Genomic DNA, 26,481 nt, shown 5'->3' with positions numbered 1-26,481 from the left:
ACCCTTTTTCAAGAGAGCTAACTGGTAAGGTCCATCAGAAGAAGAATCACAGCAAAGCCATAAAGAGTACAGACTCCGGCAGCAGCCTGCACAGCCACTTACTAGCTGTGTGACTCTGAGCAAGTAAGCTACTTAATCTTTCTGGTACATACGATCAGCAGTATATAAGTATTGGTAAAATGCAATAAAACAAGATGTAAAACAAAATATAAAATATAATAAATAGAAGTATTTAAAATGTTCAGACTCCTTTGATTCAGTAATCCAATTCTTGAGAATTTTCCAATGGATAAAGCTCTCCAGAATTTAAATCCTATTTGCACAAATACGTTTTATCTGTAACAACACAGTATTGTCCATCACAGACTTTTAAGAAGAAACGGCCTAAATGTCCAACAACAGAGGGACAAAGAAGTATACAATATTCAAATAATCATTTAAAACCGTAATTATGACGGCTGAGTAACCATGTTTCAAAAACTGCTAATAGCATGCTCACTGTAACAGAATTTAGTAAACATGTTTGTTTGCTGTGTAGAAACTGTGAAAGGAAATATGGAAGAATAAAATTATTCTGCCTTTAAATTGGCAACAATGTCATTACCATAATTTTATACACGAAAAAGAGGTATTTCATTAATCATAGTTTCACAGAACCTAAGTAAAAGGCACGGAAATTTTAGATAAAATAAAAATGTTTACCTCAGCATCATGTGAGACCAATTACTTCTGAGGACTTAGGTTTGGAGCTTAAAATCAAGGTTTTAAGCAATTTCAACACTACACACATAAGTAATTATGTCACCTAACCCGGGCAAAAAACCATTGCCGCAGAGTCAATTCCGACTCATATCGACCCTATAGGACACAGGAGAACTGCCCCCATAGGGTTTCCAAAAGGCTGTAAACCTTTATGGAAGCAGACTGCCACATATTTCTCCTGCGGAGTGGCTGGTGGGTTTGAATCTCCGATCTTTTGGTTCGCAGCCACACGCTTAACCACTGGGCCGCCAGGGCTTCTACCTGAAACAGACATATCTTTATAAGTCTATTTATTCTTCAGTTCGCGCTCTTTTTCTTTAGCTAAAAGAGGAAGCATTAATCTCTTCACAATCACTTCCACAGCAATTGGAAAAAATATATCTATAATCCCACAATTTATTAAAAAAATTCATTTTGTTGCCTGTCTGACCTCTTGCTATCTGTTCCTGATGAGAAAAAAATCAGTGTCGTCAAGTCGATTCCGACTCATAGCGACCCTACAGGACAGAGTAGAACTGCCCCATAGGGTTTCCAAGAAGTGCCTGGCGGATTCGAGCTGCCGACCTCCTGGTTAGCAGCTATGGTATTTAACCACTAAGACACCAGGGTTCTCCCTGATGAGAAGGCCGTCCTGAATGTAACGTGCTTTCTTCCCCAGCTGCTTTCAGACACACAAAAGCTGAGAGAACTGGTTGCCAGAAGATCTGCGCTATAGGAAATGCTAAGGGATATTCTTCTGACGGATGGTTCTGACCAGTTACTACCCATTTATTTCACCCACTTTGACTTCATTTAACTAGGCTCTCACTGTTCACCTGCAGTTACTACTTGCTGACGCTGCTACAGAACAGACAAGCTACACGTGGACTGCTGAACGTGTTCCAATAATCTGGCAGGGAAACTGTGAGAGAGGCTCAGGACACTGTCTCATTACAGACGTGACACACAATTTGCAGGAAGTCGGGTGATTTGCCAGGTGCGTGTATTCCCAGGTGCAACTCAGGGACTGGTGGCTTCTGCCCTCCAGCCATCGGAAACCATCAATAGCCCAACCGTAGAAACATTAGGGCTTAAAGATTGAGTCCGCAGGACACGCTTTTGCTACAAAATAAAAAGGTGAATGTGTGCTGTTGACAGCCTCCAAATGCCCCGTTAGGCTAAGTGCTGCAGGAGGTACCTCGGCCGTTTTCCATTTGGACAAAAACTACAGATCCAGCAGCTTTTTTATTAAAATTTCAGTGTAGCAGCTAGGCTTGGGGCTCGTACTAAGAAAACTGTTAATTGTGGCAATGCCGAAAGATAAACCATCTATCTCTAAAGCTACAGGAGGAATGTGTGCACAGGTAATTTCCTGTAACAGCAAGACTGACTGAGTACTTATTCCGTACCAGACACTGTGCTAAATGCATTATATTCATGGTTTTCTTTTGTCCTCACAGCAACCCTAGGAAACAGGTTTTATTATTATTATTATTATTATTATTTTAGACACAAAAACGGAACTTGAGTTACTGCCCCATAGTTTCCAAGGAGAGCCTGGTGGATTCAAACTGCCAACCTTTTGGTTAGCAGCTGTAGCTTTTAACCACTACGTTGCCAGGGTTTCCAGTAACTGGAATAATAATAATACCAAAGCAAAATCTAACAGTGACTGTGATACAGCAAATATCTGAAACATCTCTTCTCTAACACTAAGCTGTATGCCTCAGGAATGAGTCAAATTGAGGAATATGTTAATGCCAAGCCTACATTTCCCAAAGTACGTTCCATGGAACTCTAGTCCTGGAAGATGTTCCATGTAAGACGACTGTATAATGAAATAAATTTGAGAATCTTTACACGCTCTACCGTAGCACTGGTAGCACAGTGGTTAAGCGCTCAACGGCTAATTGAAAAGTCAGCGGTTTGAACCAATCAGCCAAGGGAGAAAGGTAGGGCAGTTAGCTTCCGTCAGGAGTTACAGCCTTGGAAACACCAGGGGGCAGTTCTGCCTGGTCCTGTAGGTCGCTGTGAGTCAGACCCGACTCAACAGCCATGAGCTTGCTTTTGGGATATACGACACAGGGAGTCCTAAAAGGGGAGAAATACAGGATGAAATTATTTTTAAATAGCACGCTAGTTACTTTTTCAAATTATACGTTCGATATACATACGTACTGCTCAACCTCCAGGCACCTTTTCAGAAGTCTCTTTAAAACTAAAGCAATGGGTCCAACAGTTAAACGGAGAAAAGCAAAACAGAGTGTGAGACATCTGCAAAGCGTGTAAACACAGGGAAAACAGTGTATTTATTGCAAACATACGCTGGTCTGATGTCTCCCAAACCTTTGTAGATCCACTCCCTTCGCAGGAACTGAGAAAACATCACCATAAAAAAAAAAAAAAACACTCTTAAAAGCCCTCCAGGAAGGAAACCTATTTGACGTCGTTTAACCCTGTTTTCCAAACCTAATTAACTATGCAACTCCTTTTACTCGGTGTAAGATTTACTAACAATCTATAAAATTAGTATTTGAGAAAACGGACTTTGGAAAACCCAGCTCGAAATTTCCAATTACTCACACTGCCTTGTGTTAGAATGGGCAAGAAGGACACGCATTCCCGGAAGGCTGACGAAGCTGTCCAGCGCTACGATACAGACAGACGCTTTCCAACAAAACTACCAGTTACACGGAGAATCACAAACGCAGAATAAGCTGGAGGATCCCAGAACTTTGTCAGCACGTCCTGAGCTTCTGGGTCTCCGTCAAATGTGGAAGATTACCAAGAGAGTCTCAAATACACAAGCTCCAGAAACGCAAGCAACTCCAGGGCTCTGTATTACCTTGATTATTGCGTGTCACTGAGCACACAGCAGACTTTAGGGTTTGACCCACCACCCCAGTTGCCATCTAGTCGATTCTGACTCATGACAACCCCATGTGTTTCAGAGTAGAACTGCACTCCATAGGGTTTTCAGTAGAACTGCACTCCTTTCGGAAATAGATCACCAGGCCTTTCTTCCAGGGCTTATTAAAACCTTTGGTTAAAATATAAATGACATGGACACATGTATGTATTTCCCTGAATACTTCCAGATTTTCTCTCAGGCCCTGATAGAGAATCAGGAAACCTCATGAAGTGCAAGAGATTAAAAAGAAACAGTGCATCATATTTAACATATACATCAAGAACTATGACACATTAAGAACTACACATTATATAAAAAGTGAATATCATCAGATACTGAGAAAGAGGAGAGGTTTAAAAACTAAAAAAGGAATCAATGTCGAGATCTTTGGAAACCCTGGTGGCTCAGTGGTTAAGAACTACCGCTGCTAACCAAAAGGTCAGCAGTTCAAATCCACCAGCCGCTCCTTGGAAACTCTATGGGGCAGTTCTACTCTGTCCTATAGGGTCGCTATGAGTCACAATCGACTCGACTGCAACAGGTTTGGTTTGGTTTTGGTACATTTTCTGCCATTTCCCTCTTTGCAGTTCAAATACGCACAGAGAAAACAGTCCACAATAAGGAAATTCAACATGAAAACAAAAGTTATTTTAAACGAAGAGAGACAAGTGGGTAAACATCCTGAGTGTTTTATGTTCAATAAGCCAATAAATTATCTAACCGACTATTAGCTGAATTATTAAAAGGCCACATAATAAGTTTTACTGAATGTTTTCTGTCAGCCATCAGCTGAAAATAAAATGAAGACATTAGGCTCTGTCAGAGGTACCATGTATGAAATGATGACTACAATGGACACAACGATTTCTCGAAGCAAATTTGATTAAAATGATCAGTGTCAATTAGAAAGGCAGACAAAATCAGATCAGCTAAGCCATGGTCCCTCTCCTACACAGCCATATATAAAAGGCATTATTAATATTTGTTCAAACTGAAATTCCTCAGCGTCCCTCCTCTTTCACCCGTCCTAGTTGAAGGAAACCTTTTCTCTCATTTTCTCCTTTGAGCTGAATAGCTCAACTGTGCGTTTGAAAGACAGGTTTCACGTCGCTGCAGCTGTTAACTTTTTAGACCCAGAGGACAGGGACGGCATTTGCTGCAGACCTGTACAGTGGTGGAGACACCTTTCCTTCATGCCTCGGAAGGGTGAGAAGAGCCAAAGGTCGCTGCTTCAAAGGGAAGCTCACCCTCTCCAGGGGATGCTCAGTAGCAATGTTTTGGAACGCTAACCCTGTGCTGAAAAGTCGAGTTACCGGATAAAATAATAAAGGAAGGAAAATTTAAAACCCAGAGCCGTTATTTATATTTATTACTTTCATCACTTTTTGATATTAATTGTACTCTCTGTAAAAGGAAGGAGCCCTGCTGGCGCGGTGGTTAAGCGACTGACTGCTAATCGAAAGGTCAGTGTCAGTGGTTCAAAACCACCACCGGCAGCAACTCGGGAGAAAGATGTGGCCGTCTGCTTCTGCAGAGATTTACAGCCCCAGACCCTACGGGGTTGCTATGAGTCGGAATCTACTTGACGGCACTGGGTTTTTGGATCTGCAAATAGGTGTCCTAGAAGACAACAGGCAAACAGTGAAAGAAGGGCCACAAACACTGAATTTATAGATCTGAAAGAAACACCAGAAAATATGTTACAAATGAGAAAACAAAAGTTTTTGACTCATTAACACCTCAAGTCTGGTAGGTGTTGATTATCTTTTTACACAACAATCTTACACCAAACCCATCTTGCTTTAACAACATATTGTTGCTATAAACATAAAATTTCAAAACTTATACCACAAAATATATTATCTATCACCCAATCTGGAAACCCTGGTGGCGTAGTGGTTAAGTGCTACTGCTGCTAACCAAAGAGTTAGCAGTTCGAATCCACCAGGCGCTCCCTGGAAACTCTATGGGGCAGTTCTACTCTGTCCCATAGGGTCGCTATGAGTCGGAATCAACTCGACGGCACTGGGTTTGGTTTTTTGGTTATCACCAAATCTGTAAAAATCCAAATACTAAATAATTAGTATGGAAAGCAGAGTCTTCCAAGTTCCCTGGTACCAGTTTTGTAACCAGAATTTAAATTCTTATTATTAACTAGTAAATGAAATATAGGAAATTCATACATTGTTTCATTAACAAAAAAATAACACAATAGTTATTTTTAAATTATATTTAACCATTCTTGCTGTTTGAATGTTAATTCTAATTAATTAAATTAATTTTTAGGTATGTAATTGTAGAGAATCCAAATTTTAAGATTATCATCTATTGAAAGAAATAAAAAAATGCAACCATTTTTTCAGCTTTGATGCCTTTTCTTCAGTCACTGGCTATATTATGCTCTTGATATATCGAAACAAAACCCACTGGGAGAATGAAAGTTTTCTTGCCTGATCAGCAAGCTTTAGAGTCCCACAATAATCTGAATGATTTCCACATTACTCACATCAACTGACATGCAAGCTAACAAGCCAGATTTCAGGTACTACAAACGCAGCAGGTGACAAGACAGACAGCTGCCATCACGTTGACTGGATCTCACGGTGACCTTATACAACAGAATGAAACGCTGTCCGGTCCTGTGTCGTCCTCACCATTGCGGCACGTTCGAGTCCGTCGTTGAGGCTACTGTGCCAGTCTATCTCACCAACGGCCTCCCCTGTCCTTACTGGCCCTCTGCTTCACCAAATATAATGTCCTCCTCCAGCAAGTGATTCCTCCTGACGACACGTCCAAAGCAAGCGAGTTGGACAGCGTTCTGTCGTGACCCATAAAGTTTTCACTGGCTAATTTTCAGAAGTGGGTCACTAGGCCCTTCTTCCTAGTCTGTCTCAGTCTGGAATCTTCACTGAAACCTGCCCATCATGGGTGACCCTATTGGTATTTGAACTACTGGTGGCACAGCTTCAAGGATCACAGCAACACACAAGCCACTATAGTACGACAAACTGACGGATGGGTGGCAGAAATGTAGTATGGGGACTAAAAAATTTAATTAAATGTTGTTTTCTGGATAAATGGAAGATGGCAGGGTGAAGAGAGCTAATCTTGGTAGCTTCCTAGTACACGCCAAAAACTATGCTGTGTACTATATATAAGTCAGCTCATCTATACATGCACATTAAACAGGAACATACATAATTATTATGCTACCAGGTTTTAGAATTAGTCCCTTGGGAAAAATCCCCCCCCCATTAAATTCATCACAAAACAGATAATAATGGCACCTGTTAAACCAAACAAAACCTATTGCTATCGAGTCGATCCCAACTTACAGCCACCCTATAGGAAACCCTGGTGGTGTAGTGGCTAAGCGCTATGGCTGCTAACCAAAAGGCTGGCAGTTCGAATCTACCAGATGCTCCTTGGAAACTCTGTGGGGCAGTTCTACCCTCCCCTATTGGGTCACTATGAGTTGGAATTGACTCAACGGCAACGGGTTTGGTTTTTCGGTTTTCAGAGGACAAAGCAGAACTGCCCCACAGAGCATCTAAAGAGTGCCTGGTGGATTCGAACTGTCAACCTTTTGGTTAGCAGCCTAGCTGCACCAGCCACTGCACCGCCAGGGCTCCAATGACAGCACAGATGTATTAAACTTTAGTGTATTGCCACGGGTCCCATGTAAACAAATGAAGATCAGTTAGAAAGACTAGGAGAATGTACCTCAGGAAACACTCATTTTGATGCTTTGACCCTTTTTTTCTACAGGCTAAGATAGTATTTCCCAATGACTTTTCTCAGTGAAAATTCATCTTACTAATTAACACTATATCTGATCCAATTACAACAAGCTCCCACATGACACGGCAGAGAACAGCTGATACACTGTTTTGAAGGCCATCAAACCAGATTTCAGTTATGCTCTCTAGGACCTCTTCAAAACCCATGTTACCAACAGGCACAAAATACAAAGTTTGTTAGCTCGTGTCTATGATTCAAGACACCACACTGCTGCTCTATTATCTTTGTTTTTCAGTAGTTTGATTGTTTTCAAGCCTGGTTTTCTTTGGGTTCATCCTATTTGGGTTCACTGGGCTTCTTAAAGCTGCAAATCTGTACCTTTTTCCAACGTTAGGAATTTGCGGGGCCAGTACTGATTGACACACTATCTCTGTACCAATCTCTTCCTCCTGTCAGGTGTTTTAAGATTATCCCGTAGTTCCTCCGGTCTCTGTTCATGTTTTTCCCCATCCTATTTTTCTCTCTTCTGTTTGGATAACTGCTATTGGTCTATCTTCAATTTAACAGACTTCTTCCTCTGTCGTTCCATACTGCTGTGGAGACCATGTGGTGAATTTTCATGTCAGATATTGTATTTTTCAGTTCTGAAATTTCCATTTGGTTCTTTACTGTAGTTTTTATTTCTCAGCTGAGAGTTTCTGTATTTTGATCTATTTCAAGTGTGCCTACCTATAAAGGTAACTCACGAGCACAGTTATAATAGCTGCTTTCAAGTATTTGATATTTCCAACAACTAGGCCATCTCAGGGGTGGTATCTGCTAGTTGCCTTTTCTCTTGAGATTTGGTAATATTTTACTGGTTCTTCATATGTTGAGTAATTTTAGACTGTCCTATTATAATCCTCTGGAGAATGTTGTGTGTGTGTGTGTGTGTGTTTTAGCAGGCATAGATCTTAGTCAGGATCAGACCATAATCTCAATTTCACCTTCTAGAGACAGTGGGTCCAATGTCACTTCAATTCTCAAAGCCTTTGCTATGCTGTTTTTGGCCTGTCCCATGAACGTGCCACTCAGGGGTTAGTCTGAGACTTTGGTAATAATTTAAATGTTGGTTCCATTTTAAAGCCGTTGGGTCTGTCCAGTGCCTTCCAAGTTTGGGGTGAGCCAGTGACAAATGTAGGTTCATACACAGAATTAGGGGAGCCCCTTCTCCAGCTCTCTCCTTTCCAGGATTCTCCTTATACACTCTCTAGTCCACAGATCTCTCTTTACCTGATTCCTCAGGCCATAAAAACAGGGTTTCTGTTGGGATTTTAGCAGCTGGTACCACTGTTGCTACCCAACTCCAGACTATGGCCTGCCCTCTGGGTAACATCATGAAAAAAAAGAAAAAGAAGAAGAAACTGGGAAAATTGCCTACATATAGGCCACTCCACCAAGTGACCACTCCATTCCACGACATGCCTGCTTCTGTTTATGTTACAGAGTCCTCAGAGGTTTTGTATTTTGAACAGAGTTTTAGCTGTAACTAGCAAGAGAGAGTAGCTGTGGTGGGCTTACTCCATCCAAACTAGAAGTAGTCCCAAGTTGCTTCTGAAGAATTTTTTAGCAGCACTGAAGTTTATACAGGAAAAAAAAAAAAAATTCTACAGTAACTTAGATATAAGAGGTAAACCAACCATGAAGCGCCTTAAGATACAACTTTGGAGTATTTGTGAAAGGAAAATAAAACTGACCATTTACATGTTTTTACTGAATAATGGGACAATAGTTTATATTTATAAGTAGCCTAGACACAGCAGGAAAAAAATGGGATCCCTGCCTTCCATGAGTCAATACATTAACAAACACTTCTTTGCTATAGGCAGCAGAAAATAATAGAGCAAATACTACTAAAGATTACTTTTCCTGTTAGGTTTTAAGCTCTTAAAGGATAGGGCCCATGTTTCCAGTTTCCTCAGTAATTTAATAGGATTTGTTTATTGCTCGCTATAATAATAAAAGAACGAACAAATCTGTCTTGGAAGAACTCCAGCCAGAATGTTCCTTAGAAGCGAGGATGGAGAGACTTCGTCTCACATACTTTAGACATATTATTACCAAAAAAACCAAACCCATTGCCATCAAGTCGATTCCAACTCATAGTGACCCTATAAGACAGAGTAGAACTGCCCCATAGAGTTTCCAAGGAGCACCTGGTGGATTCGAACTGATGACCTTTTGGTTATCAACTGTAGGTTAAGAAATTTATTTTTTCAGGGTCTAGTAAGCTGGAAGTCCAAATTCAGGGTGTCAGCTCCAAGGGGAAGCCTCTCTCTCTCCTTCACCTCTGGAGGGAGGTCCTTCTCATCAATCTTCCCCTAGACTAGGAGCTTCTCTGCACAGGAACCCTGGGTCCAAAGGACACGCTCTGCTCCTGGCACTGCTTTCTTGGTGGTATGAGGTTCCCCACTCTCTATTTCCTTCCCTTTCCTTTCATCTCTTGTAAGATAAAAGGTGATACAGGCCACACCCCAGGAAAACTCCCTTTATGGTGGATCAGGGATGTGACCCCAGGCAAACTCCCTTTACAGTAGATCAGGGATATGACCTGAGCGAGGGTGTTACATCCCACCCTAATCCTCTTTAACCACAGACAGAGATTATGATGTACAACACACAGGAAAATCACAAAATGGAGGACAGCCACACAATACTGGGAATCATGGCCTAACCAAGTTGGCACATAGTTTGGGGGGATACAATTCAAACCATGATAGGCATCATGCTTAGTAGAGGGTCAGCAAAAAAGAGGAAGACCCTCAACAAGATGGACTGACACAATGGCCGCAACAACGGGCTCAAGCACAGCAACGATTGTGAGGCTGGCGCAGGACTGGCAGTGTTCCATTCTGCTGTACACAGATAGGGTCACTATGAGTCGAAACTGACTCAGTGACACCTAACAACAACATGTAACAAACGGTCAGTTAATGTTGTGGACTGCTTTTGTAGAAATCAAAAAAGAAAAGAAACTGCCCTAGAATTTCAGCTAATCTTGGAAAATTCCGCAGCCTATGTAAGACCATTCCCACCAAACTAAAATTACCTGAATCTGTAAATGGCATAAAACAGACGGACAAATTCTCACGCAGCACCATTAATTTTAAGGTGCTTCAGGGTTAACAGGGGACTGTGTGATACGGTTTCATTCAAGTTACACTTAAAGATGACAAGACACCAGCTTAGCTGCTGGGACAAAAAAGACTGAGAAATCATTCCTAAGATGAGGGCCAAGAAAGACCACCATTACATTGCAGACACACATTCACAAACTATCCAGAACCATTATGTCAATCCAATAAAAAATATTCAACTCTGATCTAATAAAAAATATATACATAACGGACTTAGATATGGCCCTTAGAACGACAACTGAAGACAAAGTCAGCGATGCAGTCTTACTGAAGGCAAACAGAAAGTAGTTAGTGCTCTTCATTTAGAAGGACAACACCTGAGGGGTATTTGATGAAATTCTCTGATATCATGAAAATTATGCATAGGGTAAGCATATCCTTGTTAACCAAATCCTCAAATACGCAGAGTAAAATGTGTACCTGGAAGCTTAGATTCAGGACAAATAAAATGAGCTCTTATTTTACACAGCAAATGTTTAAGTTTTGTACGGGATTACTCTAAGAGATGGTGAAGACTGAAAAGCCTAGCAAGTAAGTTTTCAATAAATATTTAAATTAAATTTCAGGAAAGCCAATGAAATGTGAGGTAGGCCTGCAACCTTTTTTATATCATTAAAAACAGCAGGAACTACCTCCATGACTTACTCCATCACTGAACAGACCAGAGGTATTACTCAGTATGCATTTTCCTAAAAGCTTTATTCTTACTCTTGTAAGAAGTTAGAGACCTTAGAGACAAGTTGTTGGCCAGAAGGTAGTAAAGCAGCAGTGAATCATCATTTCATTTATTCTTACCCCGAGGGATCATGTCCAAGTGGTAAAACAAATATTTCTTTTTATTTCTTAATACTCTAACTCACATAAAGAAATGCTACACGCCAAATACATCAAAAATGCAATATTATCTACAATAAAAACCCAGACCCAGAGCCATCGAGTTGATTCCGACTAATAGAGACCCGACAGGACAGAGTAGAACTGCCCCATAGAGCTTCCAAGGAGCACCTGGCAGATTCGAACTGCCAACCCTTTGGTTGGCAGCCATAGCACTTAACCACTATGCCACCAGGGTTTCTACAATACTAAATTATTATTCTAGATCTGAACATGCCTTATAAATACATATTGTAAATAATAATTAATAGCCCAAAATATCGTCACTGCCTTACTTGAAAAAGTCCCATTTTTAATTCTTAAACTGTTTTGAAGGCCAAGGATATCCCAGAATTTCTGCATTTACTTGAATACATTGAAAGTATTCCTAAAATTGCTAAAAATGTCATCCAGATCCAAATAGGGAAGGAAAAAAATCTTGATATGGCCACCTCATTTCCTATAGCTTTACTGAACAAGGTGCATCACAGTGCTTTTTCTGGTTTGCTTGTCCGTTTTCTGTTTTTAAGTTAATAATTTGGCACCAATAAAGACACTTAGTTGCACCATGAAAGATGGTCACTTAGAAATACATCTCCATATCTGTTGTGGTTGTGAGTTACTGTGGAGTCAAGTCTGACCCGTGATCACCCCATGTGTGCAAAGTAGAACTGCTCCAGCTTTTCAAGGCTGTGACCTCTCAAGACGGATCACCTGGCCTGTCCTCCAAGGCACCTCTGCGCTTGCACCACACAGGGACACTCATCTCCATATACGAAAAGGAATAAAAAGATAGCAAATATACATACTCTTTTTGGAAAACCATACACATGGGAGAATTGAAGCCAAAGACTAGACACTTCTGGGCATCTGGGCTGTAGCCGTTCTGGAGTAGTATTTCTAGGCAATCTTCACGCCCTCCAAACACTGCTGAGTAAACAGGGCTCACTTTGTCTGGCCCAGTGTCACAGGCCCGGTTAGTAAATGGTATTAACAATTCCAAAATTCTGCAAATACATAAATTCAGAAGTATTTAATGTTTTTATATGTATATGAGGGTAGGCAAACATTTCTACAGCACATTTTTTTTTAATTTTTATTGTGCTTTAAGTGAAAGTTTACAAATCAAGTCAGTCTCTCATACAGAAATTTATATACACCTTGCTATATACTCTGAGTTGCTCTCCTCATCATGAGACAGCACACTCCTTCTCTCCACTCTCTATTTCTATGTCCATTCGGCCAGCTTCTGACCCCCTCTGCCCTCTCATCTCCCTTCCAAACAGGAGCTGCCCACAGAGTCTCGTGTGTCTACTTGATCCAAGAAGCTCTCTCTTCACCAGTATCATTTTCTATCCCATAGTCCTTTTTTAGTCCAGTTCAATCCCTGTCTGAAGAGTTGGCTTCAGGAATGGTTCCTGTCTTGGGCTAACAGAAGGTCTGGGGGCCATGATCTCCAGGTTCCTTCTAGTCTCAGTCAGACCATTAAGTCTGGTCTTTTTACGAGAATTTGGGGTCTGCATCCCACTGCTCTCCCGCTTCCTCAGGGGTTCTCTGTTGTGTTCCCTGTCAGGGCAGTCATCAGTTGTAGCTGGGCACCATGTAGTTCTTCCAGTCTCAGGCTGATATAGTCTCTGGTTTATGTAGCCCTTTCTGTCTCTTGGGCTCATAGTTACCTTTTGTCTTTGGTGTTCTTCATTCTCCTTTGCTCCAGATGGGTTGAAACCCATTGATGCATCTTAGATGGCCGCCTGCTAGCGTTTAATACCCAAGACACCACTCTCCAAAATGGGATGCAGAATGTTTTCTTAATAGATTTTATTATGCCAATTGACCTAGATGCCCCCTGAAACCATGGTCCCCAAACCCCCGCCCCTGCTACGCTGGCCTTAGAAGCATTCAGTTTACTCAGGAAACTTCTTTGCTTTTGGTTTAGTCCAGTTGTGCTGACCTCCCCTGTATTGCGTATTGTCTTTCCCTTCCCCTAAAACTGTTCTTGTCTACTATCTAATTAGTGAATACCCCTCTCCCTCACTCCCTCCCCACTCTTACAACCATCAAAGAATATGCTCTTCTCTGTTTAAACTACTTCTCGAGTTCTTATAATAGTGGTGTCACGCAATATTTGTCCTTTTGCAACTAATTTCACTCAGCATCATGCCTTCTAGATTCCTCCACGTTATGAAATATTTCACAGATTCATCATCGTTCGTTATCGATGTGTAGTATTCCACTGTGTGAATACACCATAATTCATTTACCCACTCATCCGCTGTGTGAATACACCATAATTCATTTACCCACTCATCCGCTGTGTGAATACACCATAATTCATTTACCCACTCATCCGCTGTGTGAATACACCATAATTCATTTACCCACTCATCCGCTGTGTGAATACACCATAATTCATTTACCCACTCATCCGCTGTGTGAATACACCATAATTCATTTACCCACTCATCCGCTGTGTGAATACACCATAATTCATTTACCCACTCATCCGCTGTGTGAGTACACCATAATTCATTTACCCACTCATCCGCTGTGTGAGTACACCATAATTCATTTACCCACTCATCCGCTGTGTGAATACACCATAATTCATTTACCCACTCATCCGCTGTGAGAATACACCATAATTCATTTACCCACTCATCCGCTGTGTGAATACACCATAATTCATTTACCCATTCATCCGCTGTGTGAATACACCATAATTCATTTATCCACTCATCCGCTGTGTGAGTACACCATAATTCATTTACCCACTCATCCGCTGTGTGAATACACCATAATTCATTTATCCACTCATCCGCTGTGTGAATACACCATAATTCATTTATCCATTCATCCGCTGTGTGAATACACCATAATTCATTTATCCATTCATCCGCTGATGGGCACTTTGGTTCTTTCCAACTTTCTGTCTACAGCACGTATTTTAAGAGTCTACCATTGATTGACTCTTAAGAAGTCATTCTATCTTCAGTATACCTTCTACCTACATTCAAATTACTACATGCTATATAACCAGAAAAAAAAACAATAACCATTGCCATCGGGTCAATTCCGACTCATAGCGACCCTGTAGGACAGAGTGGAGCTGCCCCGTAAGGTTTCCAAGGAGTAGCTGGTAGATTCGAACTGCCGACCTTTTGGTTAGCAGCCAAGCTCTTAACCCCTGTGCCAACTACATAAAAAAAATTAGTTACTCCCAAATGTTACACTTATTATTGTTGCTTAACACAAAGATCCTTAAAACAGAATTAAGTTATGCTTCTATAATAGGTAACATGTTTTCCTTTAGATTTTTTCCCGTTAATTGTTTACCTTCCCACCACCAGTATTTAAAACTTCATTGCACTAAATATAAACTTGCGTCAAGAAAATATTTTCCTTCTTAAAGTACCTTTAAAGCTTCATTTTTCTAATTAGTAGGAATTTTTAAAGACGGGGAATGACATGAAATGAAGAATGACATTTTCATCAGGAAGACATAATTTCTGCTTATGCTATTCACAATATTCTAGTCTCTGAAAAGAATATGAACTCTTTAAATGTTGACACCAATTTGTAAAGAAGTGGGTTGCTGGGTAGAGAAAGTTTTAAAGAAAATCATTATTTGTTTCTTTACCTCCAGCAGTCAGCTAGAGAAGCGACTTATATAAAATTAAAAATAAAATAAAGCTCTAAGGATAGCCACACACACAAAAAAAACCCCACTGCCATCAAGTCAATTCCAACTCGTAACGCCCCTATAGGGCAGAGTAGACCTGCCTGTTAGGGTTTCCAAGCCTGTAATCCTTAGGGAATGGAAACCCTGGTCATGCAATGGTTAAGAGCTACAGCTGCTAACCAAAAGGTCAGCAGTTCGAATCCACCAGGTGCTCCCTGGAAACCCTATGGGGCAGTTCTACTCTGTCGTATAGGGTTGCTATGAGTTGGAATCTACTCGACAGCAACGGGCTTGGTTTGTTTTTTTTTTTTAATCCTTATGGAAGCAGACTGCCACATCTCCCTCCTGCAGAGCGGCTAGTGGGTTCAAACCGTAGACCTTTCAGTTAGCAGCCAAGTGCTTAAAGTAACGAGGAAATTCCCTCTCTTTCTGGGAAAAGACAGGCAGGGCTACTCCAAAGTATCTTTATAACGTTATCTGTCTCTCTGCCACTTTTGCGTATGTAAGGCAGGTCTAAGGTAATAATATCTAAGGAGAACTTACATTCACGGCGGGGGGGGGGGGCTGAGAAGTAGGCTGTGAAGAAAACATCAGTGACAAACATAATTCTCAAAATTGAGGACAAATTCCCAAGATTTCAGTATCAATTTAAAGCTCAGAGTGCTATTTAAAAAATCGTATACAAGATTTATGTTTAAATAAATGACCAAAAATAAGAAAAATAGCACATTTTGAAACCTAAGTATTTTGTTAAAATGGTCTGTTTAACAGCGTCTTAAATTTAATAAATGCATTTAATTTTTTTTAATGGGTTGGAAAAGTCTATAAGGAACAAACTATGGAGGAAATAACAAAATAACGTGCCATCTAGTGGCATAATAACCACACTGCAGAATCTGTCTTCCTACTATGCAAAACATACTAAATGTTTTGTTGTTGCTGTGTGCCACAGGGAAACCCTGATGGCATCACGGTTAAGTGCTATAGCTACTAACCAAAGGGTCGGCAGTTGGAATATACCAGGCGCTCCTTGGAAACTCTATGGGGCGGTTCTTCTCTGTCCTATAGGGTTGCTATGAGTTGGAATCGACTCGACGGCACTGGGTTAATCTTTATAGAAGCGGATTGCCAGGTCTTTCTCCCACAGATTACAGCCAAGAAAATCCTATAGGGCGGTTCTACTCTGTCACGTGGGGTCGCTATGAGTTGAAATTGACTCAACAGCACCTAACAATAACAAACATGCTAAATAACAGCCGTTATACTATTACTTTTAAAATTAAATAATACTATTAATATGAGTCCGAATCGACTTAATGGCAATGGGTTTGGGTTCTTTTGGGGGGGTTATTAATAGATATAGAAATTATTGCAGAATTATGACTCTAAAGACTTTAAACATATATCTTAAAACACTGTTCAGTGTCAATTTATGTCAAGATAGGCAGTCATATTCTCAGAGGTATAACCAGGTTACTATACTAGCTTCTAAAGGAGTCCTGGTGGCAGAAATGGTTAGGCGCTCAGCTGCTAACCGAAAGGTTCAAACTCAGCCATTGGCTCCATGGGAGAAAGACCTGGAGATCTGCTCCCATAAAGATTATAACCTGGAAAACCCTGTGGGGCAGTTCTACTCTGTCACATGGGGTAGCCATGAGTCAGAATCAACTCAACAACACCTAACAAGAACATACTAGCTTCTAACAATACTAGAACCCCCAGTTTCAGGGAGCCCCAACTTTTCTTAAGTCCTTCTCTCTCCAGAAAATACCAATAATTTCATGGGAACTATTAGCTAATAAAGAAGGTAACAGAGGCAGGGAAAAATACTGGGTTGGACTTGAGACTAAATAGAGAAGTCCTGACAAGGGGTTCAAGACCGGGAGGACTACCCAGCACATAGAAAAGAAAGACTCGACTCCAAAAGGAGTTACAAACTCACAAATATTCCAGGGTCAGGGAGGTAAAGTAAATAAGTGACGAACACCATCAGACTGCTGCCTAAAGACGTCTGAGATAAAGCTGGGAAGAAGGGGGGCACCATGGCCATAGCCGGGTAAACCAGAGGGAAGACTCTTAAAACTCGGAGAAGGTCCCTGGTGCTACCTCATCTCTAGCCACAGGGGCCAGATTAGGGGTGAACAGTCACCCAGTGGAAACCCTAATGGCGTAGTGGTTAAGAGCTATGGCTGCTAACCAAAAGTTCGGCAGTATGAATCCACCAGGTGCTCCTCGGAAACCGCATGGGACAGTTTTACTCTGTCCTGTGGGGTGGCTATGAGTCGGAATCCACTCGACGGCAGTGGGTTGGGTTTGGTTTGGTTTTTTAGTCACCCAGCAACTGGTAGGGAATAGAATTCCAAGACTTTTGCATGGAGGTGAAGGGTCTGGCCCAGAGTATTTCTTACTAGCTTTTAACTATGAGCCCATTTTTATTTTCTGTTTTTAACACTTACTTTGTATGGCCCATTTGTGCAGCTGCGTGGATAGGTAACTGCCAGTTATCCTCATTACAGTAAAGATCAGGGTCTGCCCCACTAGACAGCAGAAGCTCCACACATTTTGTGTGGCCCTCTTGAGCAGCAATGAACAAGGGAGTAGCTTTGTCCAAGGCTTGACAATTGACATTTGCACCTAGGACAAAATAAAGCACGTAACAGGTAATCCTCATTTATGCACGCAGGAGACCATGAGGAGTCAACATAAATTTCCAAGCACACAAGGGTTTCACAGGACAATAGTTTCCCCCTCGGTGGATATTGTTGAATACACATACTTATTTTGCTAGCTTGTTGGTAATCATTTAAATTGTTTTTGCTTTTATGTCTGCAAGAAAACAAGTGACTAATGCTTTAGAATTCATTTTTAAGCTAAAACAAAAATCCTATTCAATGAAGGGTTCATTTCATGCTAATCCCTCCTCCAGTAAGCACTCTTTGGATCCCATAAGTAACTGTTTAAAAAGGAAAAAATGCAAATCATCAACGACGGATAAAGTTTCTGATAATTACTGAAAAAGATTAGAATTCTAAATTATGACACTTTATAGATGCAACTAAGACACTTTGGACTAAGATTTATGAAAATAAAATAGTTACCAGCAGATATGACACATCATGGCAGCTATGCCTTAAAACTCCTATTGACTGTACTGTCTATGACATCCCTTTCTTTCATCACCATTAAATGATAAGTAAAGCCCACAATAAAAGGAAACGGTCTATTTCATTGGGTCTCTGAGTTGATTGTAAAAAGCTTAAGTCCAGAATCCCTGATAGAGCAGGAGAAAAGTGGGACGCAGAACTCAAATCCTAGTAAAAACACCAGACTTTATGGTCTGACTGAGACTGGACGGGCCCCAGAGGACATGGTTCCCGGACTCTCTGTTAGCCCAAAACTAAAATCATTACTGAAGCCAACTCTTCAGACAAAGATTAGCCTGGAGAAATGATACTGGTGAGAAGTTAGCTTCTTAGCTCAAGCAGACACATAAGACTATGTGGGCAGCACCTGTCTGGAGGAGAGATGAGAAGGCAGAGGGGGACAGGAGCTGGTTGAATGGACACAGGGAATACAGGGTGGAGAGGAAGCATGTGCTGTCACATTGTAGGGGGAGCAACTAGGGTCACACAACAATGTGTGTGTAAGTGTTTGTACGAGAGACTGACTTGAATTGTAAACTTTCAGTTAAAGCACAAAGAAGAAAAAAAAAAGCTTAAGTCCAATCAAGTTGCTCAGACACCAGCATGTAAAGAAAATCTGAAAAATTAAAAATGACCCAAATTTTTGTGAAGGTTTTAAAAATGGACATTCTCAAACATTTCTCAATGACAAATAATGTGCCAAACATGGTAAGTATGGTGTTATGACGACCATGTGAATTCTAAATTTTGTAGGCTCTATCTCAGTGAAAAAATTATTATCAAGGGGAAAAAGGACTATCTTTTATTTAAAAGGATGTTCCATAAATGCACCTTGAAAAAACCGAAGTCCTGAGCTGGGTGAAAACTATGCAAAATACGTACGGTGAGTTTCAGAGTTTATGGAGCCATCAGAGCAGGAACGGACAGGAAACCTGGATGAATGGACACGAGGAACCCGGGGGGAAACGGAAAGGGGGAGAGTGCTGAAATGTTGCGGGGATTGCAAACAATGTCACGAAACAGTCTGAATAAGAAACTAACTTGTGCTGTAAACGTTCACCTAAAACACAATAAAATTTTTAAAAAAGGGTTTATGGAGCCTTCAGAAATCCCCAGTGAACATTTACCACATCTAGACAACTAAGATCTTCTTGATTTACTCCAGGTTCAGCTTCCACCAGACTCAGAAAAAAAAGTGAGCACTATTACTGAGAGGAGATGAAACCAAGAAAGAAACCTTCTTAACTTTGTTGTTAATCGATGCTTCATTTTGATGGATAATTTCAAAGTATCAGAAAAAATAAGGAACCAGGCCCTTTAAGACTACATATGAAAAGGCTGGGAAAAGGATGGATAATTAACTGAAAGGAAAACTATTTTAAGACGTTGGAAAGGTATATAGTTAAATTATAAACCAACCTTTTTAAACTGACTATTCATAACTCTTTAGAGTGTGGCCAAAACCCTCCTTAGAGGCAAGGATGGCAAGACTGCATCTTATATACTTTGGACGTGTTGTCAGGAGGGATCAGTTCCTGGAGAAGGACATCATGCTTGGCAGAGTACAGGGTCAGCGGAAAAGAGGAAGACCCTCAATGAGGTGGACTGACACAGTGGCGCAACAATGAGCTCAAGCATAACAACGATTGTAAGGATGGCACAGGACTGGGCAGTGTTGCGTTCTGTTGTGCATAGGGTTGCTCTGAGTCAGAGCCGACTCAACAGCACCTAACAACAACAACAATTCATAACTCTTTAGAGAGGAGAAAAGAAAGCAAAAATGGAGAAAACAGGAACTTAGCGTTCCAGGTAACAGGAGATGAATTCAGCATGAGGAGAGAGCCCTTAAGGTACAGACTAACTTATTTTATTCTAAATATTAGACAGTAATAACTGATTGAATGGAGGAGCCCTGGTGGCTCAGTGGTTAAGAGTTCAGCTGCTAACCAAAAGGTCAGCAGTTCAAATCCACCAGCCACTCCTTGGAAACCCTATGGGGCAGTTCTACTCTATCCTCTAGGGTTGCTATGAGTCGGAATCAACTCGACAGCAATGGGTTATGGAACTAGAAATCAGAGATTAAATTAGGATAATCCTCAGGAACGTATAACATAGTAGGGAGAGGAAGATCAGAAGTCAAAAACCCTCAGTCTAAACCCGAATTCTGCCAGGAAATAGTCTCTAGATCTCTGACAAGGCATTTAAACTCTCAGGATTTAGAAGTCTTAAAATTAAAAAAAAAAAATACATATTTGAATAAATCATTTTGGATATTCCTCTCAACTGCAAGGTTTATAGACTCAATATTTATAACAGATGCCTTAAATTGGCACTTAACAAATGTTTGTTTCTTTTATTTACCTCATCTTGAGTATTGGAAGGTTGGTAGGGAGACAGCAGAAATAAGAAAATATAAGCCCTTCTTCCTAAATAAACTTTGCCTTGTATACTTGGAGGTGGTTTATAAAAAGCCAAAATCACAAAAACAAACAAAAAAGCCACCAGCAATCTGGAAGCATCTCCCCGCTTCTCTCAACAATCCATCTTCGTCAGGTTAGCACTGTGAGTGCCTACACAGTGTCTGGGGAGAGTTTAAAAGTCCCTTTGGAACAAAATATTTGTGGTCACAGAAGTGTCACAGAGTCGGGATGCCACCTCAACGCCATCTTCTCTGGCAACGCTGAATGTGTAATGGCTGTCATGGAGGGACCTTTAACAGGTTTATGTTCTATTAACATAATAAAGCACAAACACGCATTGAAAGAAATCCATTTAAATAAACACACAATTGATCCAAACATACAACTCAAAGGCTTAATATACAAAATAGCTTTCAAATAAATTAATTAAGCCTAAAATAGTCTTGCACCCTGGAGAGCTGGAATTTCTCGAATCCCTATAAGAAAGGACAGCCCCATCATTCAACTTGCCAATGAACCTGCTTTAGTAATAGATCATTATATTTCTGTTCAGATAAATTAGTAGCTGTGTATTGCATTATGTTCGTAATAGACACTTAGTAACCAAGCCTATAAATCAACCTGTATTTACTCTTACTTACCACTTACATAAAACCATTAAATTTCACAACCTAATTTGTATCTGGAAACCCTGGTGGCATAGTGGTTAAGTGCTATGGCTGCTAACCAAAAGGTCAGCAGTTCAAATCTACCAGGTGCAATTATTCTTTCTAGGAGTATACAAAGTACAAACTCATGATCTTAAACAGTACAAAGGCTAATGGATTAATCTTACCTGATGAAATAAGTACGGTCAAGCTTTCTAGTTTGCCATACTGAGCAGCCACAAATAAAGGCGTGATTCCAAAGTCATCCTGATATTCCTTGTTTGCTCCTTTTTTAAGAAGCAATTTTATGACCTCAGCATTTCCCTAAAGCACAGATTCATGTTGCAAATTAGAGAAAACAAAGAAAACAGAAGATAGCTTTTTTCTTATTGCTGTGTTTTTTGTTCATTTTCTTTTTTATCTTTCTCACTAAAAAAAAAAAAAAGCTTTTAAAAAAACGTTTTGCTGTACTGGATGGGAAGACAGTGGTCAAACAATCAGATTATCCTATACCTCCAATCAGCCCCTAAATGTACACAGACAAAACAGTGACCTCTAGAAATTCTAACCCTTATAAATCCTGCCAAATTAGCTTGCTGACCAAAGCACTAAGGAGCTCTCACAGTTTCTAAACAAACTGTTATAAATAAAATAAACCACTGCACTCCATCAATTTATATCCCAAGTATTCTGATGGTTGCTTAACTATGCTATCGACATTTGGAAAACGTAGATAATCCCTGCAGCCCCAAGCCCACTGCAACCACTAGAGCAGCTCGCTCATTCAGGACCATCATTAGCATTTAGACTGCCTTCTCTGTACTGGACTAACCACCATAAATCACAGGCGGGTAGGAGGCACAAACCGTATGGATCCGTCATTTTAAAAGGGTATGACACACAATTTACATGGAAATGAAATAATAAACGCAGAGGTTACCTGAAAAGAGGCCTGGTGCAAGGCGTTCCATCCACACATAGAATGGGATCCGTTAACATTTGCTCCGTGTCGAAGCAACAGCTTTAACACGTCTATCTGTCCATTTTCAACAGCTGCAATACAGCAGTCAAAAAAAACCAAAACCTTATTGTCAGCAAAAAGGAATGTCTGTAAGACTGGACACTTTGGTGATGTTCTCACCATGTATTCACCTAGGCACTCGCAATGCTGTTATCATTCCTAAAAGCAAATCAAACTATCAAGTCCTTGTGCAATGCTAAAACATTTATCACAATTGTCTTAGCCCAAACCCACTGACATATACCTAATCCTTTCTGTGAGCATACAAAATTATTTTCAACAGTATTTTAAAAGGCACAGAGGAAACGGAAGCAAGAGGCAGACTTTTATTTTCAGATACGCGATTGGGTGAGAGGGGGAGAAGCGGGCGTTTCAGAAGAAACAGGACCAGTCTGCAGGAACAGTCTAGGAAGGATTGAGAGGTTTACATCAGTAAACAAATGGCAAGTGAAAAAGCAAGTTCTGCATCTTAGAGAATTTTACCATCATAAATGACAATTGTTGTTAAAATGATGTTTTCATATCCATGAATGAATATGTGGTAAAACCTTCCTGTTTATTTGAGCTAAAAAGGGTCTCCAGACTCAAGAGAGCTGCTAAAGAAATGCATATTACTTAACTACAGTAACTGAAACAAATGACTCCCAAGTGGTTGCTAAAGTAGATACTCCGAAATTCAAAGCTTCTATCCAAAGCCACGGATACCTGAAAATCGTGTGCTCCTTTGTAATTTCCCGAAGTTACTTTCTTACGCATATCTAATTTCACATTAGGAAAAGGTATGTTTAGCTTGATATCACATACATATAACATGTTCATAAATCCCATCTGTGAGGATGAAGATGGGTACGCTCGTATCTGGAGAACATGTTATGAAGTTGATACAACAAGCAAGTGGACTAAGCTTCGTGAGCTACGCCTGCACCAAAACTTGGCTATGAAGATGGCTAAAGCCAGAGTTTAAGCACAGAGTTAATGAAAGGACAAAATGCCAGAACTAAATAAAAATTTGTTACTGTGGAGTAGATTCCAACTCATAGTGACCCATGTGTCACAGAGTAGAAGTGCTCCATAGGGTCCAGAGGACCGGCAGCAGCAGAACCAGGAGACCAGGAGACCAGCTCGAGGTAGCGCTGGAGCCGCCTCACGGAGCGAGAGCTGCCTGCCTGTGTACAGGAAGCTTCCTGGCAGAGTGGGGTGCCTCCAGACACTTAGCAGTGGAGCTAGGCCTGCCAACCCACGGAGCAAGAGAGCTGAGTCGTTAGCACCCATGAAATAATTTGTTTCTCCTCCTCCTCCTCCTCCTGCTCCCCAGCCTTCTCTTTTTCGTCTTCAAAATATTCTATAGGGTATGCCTTATACATAGTCATCTCAGTATCGTGTGGAAATTTGTTCTGATGGTATTTGCCAATCACTTTTTCTCTGCTTAGCATCACCTGAATTGTGGAAACATCTCTAAGCTTAAGAAAGTTGGTATTAGCACAATGTTGAGGAAAAGAAGAGAAATTCCAATTCAGTGTCTAAACTGCATATAAACACACAGGTATAATATACAATCAAGTTTAATAATAATATCCCCTCAACTAACTGTAAACACTTCTCCAGCCTCACCATAATGATTGGGTTGCTGAAGTATTCTGCCATCAAACATGCCATTAGGCTTCCAGGATACTCGGTTATGATTGACGTTGACTGTAAACACACTTAAATTATGGCTGCATATTCCAAATTCAGGTGAATGGAAATGAACGTCTAATAAAGAGTATGCTAGGGTTGGATTGTGGAAAGCATGGAAAATCTGCGAACGCTGATTAGTGTAGGGGGATCTTTTATTGGATTGGGAGGAAGGCATTTGTGGTGGCTGGTGACTGTTGAGTGAAGTCAATGACTATAGACAACCCCAACATGGTCAGACAAAGTATGTGGTCTGTTGTCTCGGAATTTATAAAAGAGAGTCTGTCAAGATTTTTCTTCATCACTAACTGCAACCTACTCTTACCAGAGTCATGAGAGAGCAAACAAATGGCACTATTAAAAGAGTCTAAGGAATGTCTTTAGGGACTGTGAAAATCTGGACAGGAAAAAGCATAAAGGTTTTGTGTTAACAGCTTCTGTCTATAGGCCCAGTTGTGTTTCTGGAAGGGAGAGGAAAATTGGGCAAGTAAACGGCTGGCTGTAGAGATAGTGACCATGGAAAGATAAAGGGTTGTATGTTCTTTACTTTATATTATTATTATTATTTGAGGATGGGAAATAGTGTATTTGATCCATATGGCTGAGAAGGAAAGGTAAAAATATCCCTTTAAACCAATAAAAAAAACCAGTCATATGCAGCTATCACTGGAGGAAGTCCACTGGGCAATGACAGGGGGAAACCTAAGAGGCTGGACTCTCGCTTCACAGGGGCACCTGGTTATACACTGCTTGTGGTGCTGGACGACGGTGCAGCTCACTGAACTACTGGTCAAAGGGGCTGATCCTGCAAAGGGGAAAAGCCGCCCTTGAGGGTGGGGACTCAAGGTGACAAATGTGAAAAGTTTAGTCACAGGGAACTGTATTTAATCTTGAGGGAATTGTAATTATGGCCTAAATTCTTACAATTGAGTATTCAACCCTTAGAGTGTCCTATCTATAGAGCTTAATAGGAAAAGAAGTTGACTAGTACCAGCAAGGGGTAAAGGGTAGGAAAGCATTTATTATTAAGTACCTACTATCTTTACCTAAGAGGTTCCTAGGTGGCGCAGACGGTTAAGCACTCGATCACTAACTGAAAGGCTGGTGGTTTGAACCCACCCAGAGGCACCTTGGAAGAAAGGCCTGGCAATTCTACTCTGCACATACGGGGTCACCACGAGTCAGAATCGACTTGACGGCAGTTGGTGGTGGTGGTGGACCTTTATCTTAATTAGCTTATTCAATCAATACACATTCCCACGAGATCAGCAGTATCCTCATTTTCTAAGTCTGTAAATGAGGATCAGAGAATAAGTAACTTGTTCAAGGCTAGACAGTGTCTGACTACACAATCTGGATTTTTTTTTTTCTGTTAGAGTTAGGGCACCAGCTTGATCCTGAACTGAGATTCAAACTGTGCCTGATACCTGAGCACTGGGTCACGGAACTGTAGGTGGCATATTCAGGGGTAGAATTAATTAACGGTTTTCAGGGGGAGGCTTTCACTTGGGTGACTGGGTGGTGGAGGGTTTGTGGAAGACAAGGGTGGGGAAGAGCACGTTGTCCCAGCTACACAGGTTCATATTTGAGCCCCGTAGGCAGAGGAGATGAAGGCAGAAGCTGAAGGACGAGTGTCTATGAGCAGCTGTGAGAGACACAGGGATACGCGCAGCCCTGCTCTACAGGAGACACAATGACAGCATATTACTGGCTGGGGGAGGGTGCATTCTCTCCACGGCTGCTGAGATGATAGCGTGTTGCCTGTGCAGTGGGCACTGCGTGGAACTCAGACCAGTTTGCCATCATGAGCATTCAGAATTGGGAGGCAAACAGTGTCGAAGGTCCAGATGACATCATTCTCAATGGCACCACGCCAATTAAGAGCCCTCAAGTAGTGTTTACGGTTACAGACATCAAGGCAGGTGTCTCAGAGCAGAAGACGACGACAGAATTGTTTAGCAAATCAGAAACACTTGGTGGGGTAGAATGCGCCGGGAGATTCAGCTTCAGTATTATGCAAGCGGAGCTATGAACTGGTCAAAAACATTAATAACTTTTTTATTGTGAAACATCTAAAGTATACACAAAAGTAGAGAGCAGACTATAGTGGCACTCTCATGCAGGCAGCAGCCAGCTACGACTATTATCAAATTGTTTACTCTACAGTCCCTCTCCGAGGATTGGAAATTTTAGCTTACAGTTAACATGACTTAATTTGTGTCCACATGCTAGTGAGTCCCAAAGGAACTCAAGATAAAGACAGTATTATACTACTGCTGATTTATTTATATCTCATCTACTTCCAAAGAGAACGTGGAGGGACTAATAATAAAGGTTCAGAGTAAATATTACATACCCACCAGGATGGCTAAAAAGAAAAAGATTAAAAATGGCGAAGTGTTTGTGAGGATGTAGAAGAGCCAGCACTTTCTATATTGCTGGTGGGCGTATAAAT

At 40.9% G+C, this 26,481-nt stretch overlaps 1 protein-coding gene across 2 annotated transcripts in view; it reads right to left on the bottom strand.

The window, feature by feature from the left end:
* ASB3 (ankyrin repeat and SOCS box containing 3) overlaps positions 1 to 26,481 on the bottom strand; it is a 112,413-nt gene that overhangs the window by 28,206 nt on the left and 57,726 nt on the right. For both annotated transcript variants that reach the window (XM_049870529.1, XM_049870528.1), the window contains exons 4-7: positions 22,272 to 22,384; positions 21,520 to 21,655; positions 17,578 to 17,755; positions 12,252 to 12,449 (exon numbers count right to left, since the gene is read on the bottom strand). In XM_049870529.1, coding sequence (XP_049726486.1) covers positions 12,252 to 12,449; positions 17,578 to 17,755; positions 21,520 to 21,655; positions 22,272 to 22,384 — 625 coding nt within the window. The remainder of the gene's footprint in view (positions 1 to 12,251; positions 12,450 to 17,577; positions 17,756 to 21,519; positions 21,656 to 22,271; positions 22,385 to 26,481) is intronic.

This window comes from Elephas maximus, chromosome 26, assembly GCF_024166365.1.
Source record: "Elephas maximus indicus isolate mEleMax1 chromosome 26, mEleMax1 primary haplotype, whole genome shotgun sequence".
NCBI classification, from domain to species: Eukaryota; Metazoa; Chordata; class Mammalia; order Proboscidea; family Elephantidae; genus Elephas; species Elephas maximus.
Note: the sequence above shows the minus strand (reverse complement) of the source record. Positions and strands in the feature narration are given on the sequence as shown.